Raw genomic sequence first — 10,518 nt, forward strand, 5'->3', positions numbered from 1 at the left:
TTCTTTGTGATGTGACCCTTGGCCTTTGATGTGTAATTTTAGTTCCTGCACATGGTTTTTATGGGACCATTAGACTTTTATTCGCTATTGTAAATTTTGGTCTTTGCACATGGTTTTTATGAGACTATTTTTAAAATATCATTTTAACCCATTCATGTTGAGCTTTGTAGAATGTCACTTGTAATCCTTTATTTTCTTAACTTTCATGTTTATCTTGGTCCTTATAAGCTTCCTACGTACGAATCAGGTCATATATAATATACCTTTTATTATTTGAACTTTCATTTGTTGATTCAAAAAATCTTAGTTACGTATTCTTTTTATGTAAGTGTCGGTATAAATTGAAGTTTATTTAGGTTTTTTATTATTTGAACTTTCGTTGGTTGACCATATGTTCAATAACACCGTGTACACGAAGGCTTACATGTATAACAGGTATGAACGGCAACACCTTGACACAACACATATATACTCCACCTTTACCCCAAAAAATAAATGGATGTCTAAGACCAACAACAATTATACGAGAAAATAAGTAACTGGGTGACAAAACCCATAAAATTTATAATGGGCATCAATAAATATTTCTCAAAACTCTTAGTGATAAACATATTATCACAAACTTATTAGTCATATTATAAATTTAATTACTTTTAAATACTAACGATCTAATATCGATATAATTAATTTCAATTTAATAGCGGTCAGTGTCCGTGGTTCAAGTAATCTCATTCTCATGCACAGCATTGGTTTCATCCTTACTAATTTGATATTTCTGCCTTCAAATTTTTTGTTGATAATTAATGAAGGACCAATGACTGATCGCCAATCATAACTGGTTAATTAGTGGGTTTAAGAACCTTCATCCGTGTCGTGTATTCGTATATATGGTATACAGTTAAATTAAGCTATTGTGAATATTAATTTGAATAAATTGTAGATTTAATTAGTTATAGCTAGCTTGATGTGCAAGTAGCTGATATTTGGAAATATCCTTTGGCAAGTGAAAATTCATTTAATTTATTCATAATCAATCAACATACATGGTATAAGCATGTGCCTCATAAAATCGTAATATGAATAATCTCCCTAGCTCCTATAACCTACTAGAATCATGGATAAATTTCCATGTTTTATTCCTATTCATAACAATTTATTTTGTAGATTTATTAGGTCAATTTAGCTATTGACTCCACTCACTACAATCTGGATTTAAGACCTTCTTCCCTTTGTTTAAACATAATCTTTGCTATCTAAGCACCAACAGTAGTAATCGGACCTTGAGATTGCCAACAATTCATCAGGACTCATCCTCTCGAGCTCATTTTGTCTCCATGAAGCAAAGTTATTCTTATTTTGTGGATCTGTTGCAAGTGGATAGTTCTCATTTCTATGAATCTGGGATCTCATCCTCCTGTAAAGCCTCATTGTTGCAACACAGTCTTCATAAGGGTCTTGTATGCCAACTTGAATATCATAGCTGTGTAAGAAAAGACCCATTAGTTAATTTACTTGAAATATCCTTTTATGTATTAGTTAAATGTTATATGTAACAAAGGAATTGAAACATATATATCAAGGTCCACCAAAGATTACCCGAGGTATGCTTTTGTGAGATACTTAAGTGAGTTGCTGAGCTTGCTGGTCTTCATTAAGGGTGGATAGGTTGCTGTATCCCTGTAACGGAAATTCAGTGCACATATATAATCATCATCAAATTACTTGGATCAATTGATAAGTTGAGAAAAACGTGGTAATTGAAAATTATTAAGATTGTGTGCTTGCCTTATTTTAACTGCTGGGTACTCTAATTCCAAGCATTTAAGATAATGATCCAAACCATGACCTACAAGAATCCTTGCTTTCCCACCTCTTGGTCGGATCTTCCATATGGGTTCCCCATTGCATAGGAAATCTTGAATCTTTCTTTGGACTTGCCTAAGTGGCATTGCATCCCTCAGGTATTCTGGTCGAATGCCTGTTGTCTCATACCTATATATGGATTTTCAGAACCTATTATTAATATGTGAAAGATTATATGGTCCTAAATTAAATTTCAAACAAATAGGACAAGAAAGTGAGAGAAGATGTATGTATGCCTGTAGGATGTAACAGGAAGGTGCGGTTTGACATAGGTACGGAATAGTATGTTCTCATATTCATCAATGATGCAAACTTTTGCACAAATATCCAAAGAACCATCACTACCACCTCCAACCATTTTGCAGACAAGTGCAACTGCTCTTGTTTTTCCACTATCGATTCTCAGCTCATCTTGGATGCCCATGTTAGCAAATCGTTGTAATAGACCCTGGAGCAATTAATTAATTAATAACAGTCAGGAGCATTCTTGATTAATACACATGTGTATATATATATATATATATATATATATATATATATATATATATATATATATATATATATATATATATATCCAGAAATTAAACAGATAATAAGATTGAGGATTATTACATTATTGCCAGATGATAGTTGGCATGTCTCACGGTGAGCCCTGAGAGCGTATCGGCTGCTAAGGATGGTTAAGCAAATGTCACATCCACGCTCACGGAACACCCTTTCACATTCTGCCTTTGGCAATGGTCCTGGGAATCAAGAAATTAATATGTATATATGTAAGTACGTGATGCTAAGAAAATCATGTAATTATATCACATAGTTAAGAGCCTTGTGATGCATTTTACACTCTACTGAATATACAGGATCATGTAACATATATATAAATACCTATAAGATGCTCGCGAAGAGATTCAAACGATCTGCAGTGTTTTCCACAAATTCCACACATGGGCTCATGAACCGAGTGATATGAGATCCTCATGTGTTCCACTAGGTGCTCCAATCTGTTGAACTGCCTATAGCAGGCTGCACACTTATTCCTGAACAAGATAATGCATGGTAAGATATAAGTTTACCTTATCATGTTGTTATATAATTAATGAATATAAATGCAGACTGATCTCACACGTGATGTTGCGGATTATATTATAAATTATAATGGAAAGCAAGTGGCACATGATCATCTTGATATATACTATTTATGCATGCATGCAGACATACGATACACGATATGTGTGTGTGAAAGAGGGAGTATAATTGAATAATGCTTGTTACCTTAGAGTGTCTGAAGGGTCCATTTTGATATGAATAAGAATTGTTTCTTGTAGTTGCAGGAGAAGAAATGTTTAGAGGGTTTGAGGAAGAAATGGAAGAATGTTGAAGGTATTTATAGCACCAGTGAACCGGGAAAAAAGTTACATATATATATACTATTTCTATTTTCATAAAATGGATCGATCCAACTTTTCATACAGGGGGAGTAGCTTAGCAAGTCTGAAACTTAAGTACAATCTGGTCAAACATAGTCGAGGTAATTGGAACTAGTGGATACAACGTAAGAAGCAAAAAAGAATGACTGATTCCTTAAGATAACTTTTTTGCGTTAGTGTGCACGTGCGAAGGTCTCTATCTATTGAATGAATGCATGGTTGACTGCATATTCCAAGAACAAAATGAACATGCTTGATGAACCCATGCATGGTCCCACTCCACATCGTTGAGAATATTTCTCGTCCTCTCAGTCCTATTTCTACGATTCCTGCTTCTTACTTTATTCCATGGTCGGCCCCTCTTCATTCATTGTCAACTTGGTTCCTTCTCGACCCTTGGGTGAGATATGCACACACTTAAAATCTTGAGTTTTATAAACTCATACGCTACTTTGTGTAGTTTGATTAACTTTATTGATGCATAAAGTTGTTAATTCTTGAAATCAGATGATTACTTCTATCGGGATCGAGCATTAATTGGTCTCCTAAAACGAGTCTTGGATATGGATTTGTTCTTTTATAGATAGATCTTGTCTTAGCTGTTTGCGTGGATAAGTAAACTAAGGGATGAAAAGAGGGATAAGATGCTAGATAACAGAGTATATCACTGCATGGGGATTATTGATATTAAAGATAAGATCCTGGATCAGCATGCCCAGGTTTAGGCATCCTACATTAAGTGATGGAGTGATGGGCACACACGCACAACAGACAGACACAGGATGCTGCATTATAGATAGATTGACTTTTTCAAAGGAAAAGATGGGACTGAAAAGCTTTTGACCGAGGTGGGGTCGGGGAGATTCGTGCTTTGAAGATACCCAATAGGAAAAAGCTGTAGAAAAAGCATATTTTGCTTGGATACCTGTATGTCCACTTGTCAATTTCTTTTCCAATTATTAGAGTAACAGACTTCGATCGATGGTACCAAATGTCAAACAGAAGATATATGAGAAGTGGGGAGTACAAATGGGAATAAGATTTTTGAAGTAATTTATACGGTCAAAGAAGGTGATAGTTTGCATTGATAGTTTTGGTTGAATTGCCCGATTGGGATTGTTGTTTCTGACTTTCATGTATATAGATGATACAAAAAGAAATATATATGGAAAAGTAGATACACATAGAAACTAATAAATACAATTATATACAATCTCTAACACTGCACATAGTTGGAACAATAGGCGGCGATCGTTAGATTGTCTCAACATCATGTAAACATGTATCGTGGCATGCCCTTCGTAAAGATATTAGCATATTATTGGAACTCGGAAATGACATGAAGAACATGAACTTTGCAAATGCAACATCTTCTCTAACAATGTGAGTCTTTAGCTCCACGTGCTTTGTGCATTGATGATGTACCAGATTACAACAAAGGTAGATATCATAGATATTGTCACAATAAACGAGCATGGCGTGCTTGGTTGGGATATGTAATTCAAGTAGCAAGTTATGCAACCAACTATTTTCGACAACGAAATTAGCCTCACCATGATATTCAACTTCGATGCTTAAATGGGAGATTGTGACTTGTTGTTGGAGAACCATGAATCATGATAACCTCAGTTCGCATCTGAATAGATTGTGAGTTGGGATGAGGAAGATGATGAGATGTGAAGGCCCAAAGAGATGATACACATGGTGTATCGAAACACCTGTCCAAAAAGTTCAAGATGTTGTTCACGGGGTCATGCATGAAGAGGTAAAGTTTTTGAGTTGTGTAAGAGATATTGGGTCACGTATACATACCAGAGGCTCGTTGCATGGAGTCAACTGAGGTGGTAGTGGTGTAATACCCTGTTTCGAGTCGTTTCTTAATTCGGGGCCATGACCTGAAGATCAATTGTCATAAGGCTTTGAGATTTGGGAAAGTTAGGTTTGGACCCATTTGCATGTAGGTAATGTAGATTATGTAATCCAAGATTTTGGTTTGTGCTTTGGAGCTCAAGGGTATAAAGGTAAAAGTGATGATTCAGGCATTTCTTGAATTAAGGATTTAAGTTCATAAGGTTTTAAGGCAAATGAGAGTTGATAGGAGTGTAGTGCTTCTCATTACCTTTCCGAGCATATAAATAACGCCGAAAATGGATTTGGGATGCAGAAGTTATGGCCAGCAGAAGTTATGGAGATTTTGGGTTAAGCTGAGTATGATGGGCGTACACTGTGCATACTGGGCAAGAGTGATCATGGATCACCAGCCTGGTACACTAGTCATACCAGGAGTACGTTGGGTGTAGGCGACCCAGACTCAAACCCTAATTTTGAGTCTTAGACCCTATTTAAAGTCCTTAAGTCATTACCAAGGTGCCTTAATGGGCCTTTTTGGGATTTGGGCCATGATTTGTTGGATCAGATATGGGAAGGGTAAAATGGTCTTTTACCTATTGGAATGATAGAATATGAATTGGACCTTGGATTAAGGTAACTACCTTAATTATTGATTTGATTAGGGATAGTTTGGATGTGTAAAGCGTGAGGAACCTGATAGCAATAGCGTGTGCGATTTGGTTATCTTTGGATTGAGGTGAGTCTCCTAACTATACCCCTGAGTCGAAGCCACTAATGTCAGCCCACTAGGATATGTTATGTGCTTGTTGTCTTTGTGACTCTTGTTGTATGCATGTATGCATATTTGTTATATTTATGTGGGGGTGAAGTAGACCCAGTACAAACTTGAGCTGACATATGGGTTGAAATAGACTCGGGGGTGAAATAGATCTGGTACAACCTTGAGCTGACATATGAGTTGAAATAGACCCGGGGGTGAAATGGACCTGAGGGTGAAATAGATCCGGTATAGCCTCGAGCTGACATATATGTATGATATGTGGTATTTTGGGAAAGTTGTTAAGTATTGTGCTTACAATTTTATGGTTATGGTTTCAAGTACTTCCAGTTCGAAAGGGAAGGACCCGACTTAATAGCAGCATATCCACCTATGTTTCCGCACTTTATGATTGTGAGATTGTACTCTGATAACTATTTTTATTCTGATACACTTTTGAATGGTTGATAAGAATAAATGGTGTTTATGGGTTGAATTAAAAATGAAAATTTTATCTTATGATTTTTGGGATGTTACAAGTTGGTATCAGAGCCTTGGTTTGAGGGATTCGGGCACACTCTCAGGTGTGACTGAACTCAAACTGTTTATAATCTTTTGAAAGAAAACAAATTTCTAAAAGATTTTTTTAAAAGAAAAAGGGGGTGTGATGCATGCAATCGGACCGACTCAAGTAAGTGATTCTCTAAATACATGTACATGTTGATATGTTATATGTAATGAGAATTGCATGGTAGATTAGAGCTAAGGATCTGCTCAAGATTTCATGTTAGGAGAGATGCCTTTGTATGCTTATTTCTTGAGCTTTTAGAACTGCATGCTAGTATGGATTTCAGATGATTGGGATAGAATGGCCTGATTAGGTGATGCGCTGGTTAGTTTTTCCGATGCCCCAATGTAGCATGCTTTATGATTTGTGGGACTAATACTAATGTGAGTTAATTATTTCATGAATATGTTAAGTTGCATGCTGCAAAGGTTAAATAATCTCAAAGTGTAGATATGACCCTATTGTGCAGCTCTTGTCTGAGTCCAACCGTTGTAGGATTGAGTCTTTTACTCAAATCATTATCTAAGCCGTGTTGCATGTGATTGCATTCATAAAGTAGTTAGCTGACATTAGTGGGAGTTCTTCAGTAGCTGATGACAGGTTGAGGAAGAGGAACATAGGAGAGCCTAAGAGGTGTTTTAGTGGGTATGGATGTGCTGTTCAACGGGTTCTTGGAGTACCAGTTTGAAAAGGTGACTTAGAGCATTCAGGATAATTCTTGAGAAAAGTATGGATATGTGTGGAAGGTAGTATTTGGCTCGTACTAGTGAAAGCATAGGATCCATAATCGCATCGATGGGATTCACATAAAATCTAGGAAGCCTGTGGGATGAGGATTCTTTAAGTATGATCTGATATTTGTATGGTTGCTTTTCAGTATGGTGATGAGAGATTGTGATAGAGGATCTGGTTCAGGCTTTGGTGCTAGCACTGAGTCGATGGATGAGCGGATGCGGGGGTTCATCTCGTTGGAGATCAGCCGTGGTATTTTTGGAACAAACTCCTTAAAGTTTTGGTACGATCAAGGAAGGGATTGTGGAGATTATATAGTAGCGTTAGGATGCATACTGCACTGGGATTATGGAGTTGCTGGATGAACGACTCAGGCACTTTTGGGACGAGATCACGGAAGGACAGTTGGGAGCAAGGACTCCCTCATTTTGGGAAAGGGATTTGTTGGTTCCACAATATGTTGTAGACGAGGAGATGAAAAAGGCAAGGTATCATGATATGTTGATGGATGACATCAGTGAGTTTCTGAGCTTGTCAGGGTGCAAGACCCTAAATGATACAATTGCTAGACCCCGAGAGCGGGAGATTGATTTGGAGCACCTCAGGAAGAGGAAGACAGAGCATATTCACATTGCAGTGGGCCAGGCGAAGAGGCCCAAGACTCAGGATTCACGTTTAGTAGGCCAGCAAGACTGGAGTTGTTGTGCCAAATATGGGAGGACCCATGAGGGAGGCTGTTGGAAGACAAGGATGGGATGTTTTACTTGTAGTCAGATGGGTCATTTCAGTAGGGATTTCCCTTTTGGATCGATTTAGATGTGTTTTCATTGCATTTAGGTGGTCCATAAGAAGGTTGACTGTCCGTGGATGATGAGTGGAGCAGTGAGGGCACCTGCTCCAGCTACTTTGAGGATCTCTGACAGTCGTGAGGGTAGGGCGGAAGCCCCAGTAGTAAGGATCCTAGCGTTGCAGCCTCAGTCTGGTGATGAGAGCTTGTGACAGAGAATCTGGTTTAGGGTTTGGTGCTGGCACCGAGCCGATGGATGAGCGGATGCGAGGGTTCATCTCGTTGGAGATTAGCCATGGTATTTTGGAACAGACTCCTGAAAGTTTTGGTACGATCAAGGAAGGGGTTGTGGAGATTATACAGTAGCGTTAGGACGCATACTACACTAGGATTATGGAGTTGCTGGATGAGCGACTTAGGCACTTTTGGGCCGAGATCATGGCAGGACAGATGGGAGCAAGGACTCCCTCATTTTGGGAAAGGGATTTGTTGGTTCCACAGTATGCGGCAGACGAGGAGATGAAGAAGGCAAGGTATCATGATATGTTGATGGATGACATCAGTTAGTTTGTGAACTTGTCAGGGTGCAAGACCCTAAATGATATGATTGCTAGAACCCGAGAGCGGGAGATTTATTTGGAGCACCTCAGGAAGAGGAAGACAGAGCATATTCACATTGTAGTGGGCAGGAGAAGAGGCCCAGGACTCAGGATTCACGTTGGGTAGGCCAACAAGACTGGAGCTGTTGTGCCAAGTGTGGGAGGACCCATGATGGAGGCTGTCGGAAGACAAGGATGGGATGTTTTAGTTTCAATCAGATGGGTTATTTCAGTAGTGATTTTCCTTGAGGATCGATTTAGATGTGTTTTCATTGCAATTAGGTGGTCCACAAGAAGGCTGACTATCCGCGGATGATGAGTGGAGCAGTGAGGGCACCTGCTCTAGCTACTTTGAGGATCTTTGACGGTCGTGAGGGTAGGACGGAAGCCCCATTAGTAAGGATCCTTGCATTGAAGCCTCATTCGGGAGAGGCCAGAGTTTCATTAGATGCTATTGCGGGTATGTTATCTTTTGTTCTTCTAGTGCTTTAATGTTTTACTTATGTGTTTTTAAATCATGTGATTGCATGTGTAAGACATTAACTTTGGTTTAGTTTCCCTGTAATTTCCTAGGTAGTAGTATCAAGGGTCGTTATATGTCATTCTGCATGCCGAGAGTTATGAGTGGGGCACATCTTGTTGAGATGGATTTAGATTGTCAGGCATTTTTTTGTGGGCCATTGGTGGAAGCAAATTAGGGGCACACTTGGAAGATCAGTAGTCGGATCAACGTGTTAGTTCCGTAATGGGGCAAAGGAAGTTGTAGTGCAAGTTAATTTAACTTTTGAAATTCAAGGTATATGTGAGGTACAAAGGATTCATTGGGATTGAGAGCAAGAGGGTTGATGCCAGGTCAATGTTCTCAGAACGTGAGGGTAGTCCTTGCATCAGAATCTTTGAGGAAAATATCTCTTGGAAGTTGGTTTTCCCCTCTTGGCACAACAAAGTCAGAGTTCAGAAGTGCTTGTTTCGCTTCGTATGGATGACATTAGTTTATTGATGGAATCTTGGGTCTAATCGCTACCGTTACTAAGGAAGTAGCGGTGGTGAGTGGATGATGCTGATGGTCGCGTGGTTTTGTTCAGACGTTAGGGTTGTCAAATAAATTTCAAGTTGTATTGGTTTGAGATGTTAGAATGCATAAATCCTTCGGCTAGTGGGATGTTGGGTTGGTGATCCACTAGTTTCAATTAAGATATTCATCATTCGTTGTCTTTAGTAAGGTTGACAAGGTGTAGTAGAATCCAAGTGGGGGAGAACCGTTTAGATTTCTTGGGATTGAATCAGGTGCAGAGCAAGAAGGAGCTCCACGCCCTAGTTGAGAGGGAAACTAGTTCAAGTTGCTATCTGGATAGAGGTTGCACAAGGTTGGGGGTTAGAAACTTTCAACGATAGGGTGACACATTCGTAGTGATGCAAGATATGTGGTTGGATCCAGGATGAGGGTTGTGTTAGAGCCTCTCTGCATGTTCTTGTCTGATGAAGGCCTTAGGGTTGGAAGCATGATCCGAACACCTGATTGGGATACAATCAATGTGATTTTGTCCTGTGTTTGATTGTGGGTTGGTATTGTAGATGGAGATCAAGACCATGATTCAGGTTCATGACGGATATGGGAAGACTACGAGGTAACCGTAGCATACACAAGGATGATAGGCTGTCAGGGAAGTGTTGTAAGTCTGCGATGTAGTCGTAATATTCACCAGAATGAGGTAGGCCATTGTAGGAGTAGTCGTTGGTCTGAGGAAGGATCAACGCATGCCTGGGTCGGGGCGGACAATATCGGTGGAGGACCACTCCTTGTTTAGTATGAGGATCGTTGGACCTGAGGCGATGTTGGGCCTGAGCAACACTAAATTAGGTGAGATCCGTGGGCGAGGCCCGTTGGGTTTTGATAGTGTGTGTGAGACCCGGTGGAAATTGGCTTGATCAAG

General features: G+C 39.3%; 1 protein-coding gene across 1 annotated transcript; it reads right to left on the minus strand.

Annotated features, from left to right (window-relative positions):
* Nucleotides 1–990: 990 nt before the first annotated feature.
* Nucleotides 991–3,291, minus strand: LOC111876434 (uncharacterized). Its single transcript, XM_052768132.1, has 7 exons — nucleotides 3,136–3,291; nucleotides 2,749–2,900; nucleotides 2,476–2,606; nucleotides 2,100–2,311; nucleotides 1,786–1,992; nucleotides 1,597–1,677; nucleotides 991–1,480 (listed from the first exon to the last, which is right to left on the minus strand). Exons 1-7 carry the CDS (start codon nucleotides 3,156–3,158, stop codon nucleotides 1,234–1,236), a joined length of 1,053 nt encoding a protein of 350 aa, XP_052624092.1. The 5' UTR covers nucleotides 3,159–3,291; the 3' UTR covers nucleotides 991–1,233.
* Nucleotides 3,292–10,518: the final 7,227 nt, after the last annotated feature.

This window comes from Lactuca sativa, chromosome 2 (assembly GCF_002870075.4).
Source record: "Lactuca sativa cultivar Salinas chromosome 2, Lsat_Salinas_v11, whole genome shotgun sequence".
Taxonomy (NCBI): domain Eukaryota; kingdom Viridiplantae; phylum Streptophyta; class Magnoliopsida; order Asterales; family Asteraceae; genus Lactuca; species Lactuca sativa.

Coding starts and splice junctions, on each gene's coding strand:
- LOC111876434 (XM_052768132.1), bottom strand. CDS start 3,158: ATGGACCCTTCAGACACTCTAAG. Junction 1,993..2,099: donor CTTCCTGTTACATCCTACAG/GCATACATACAT, acceptor ATCCATATATAG/GTATGAGACAACAGGCATTC. Junction 1,481..1,596: donor CTCACAAAAGCATACCTCGG/GTAATCTTTGGT, acceptor TTTCTTACACAG/CTATGATATTCAAGTTGGCA.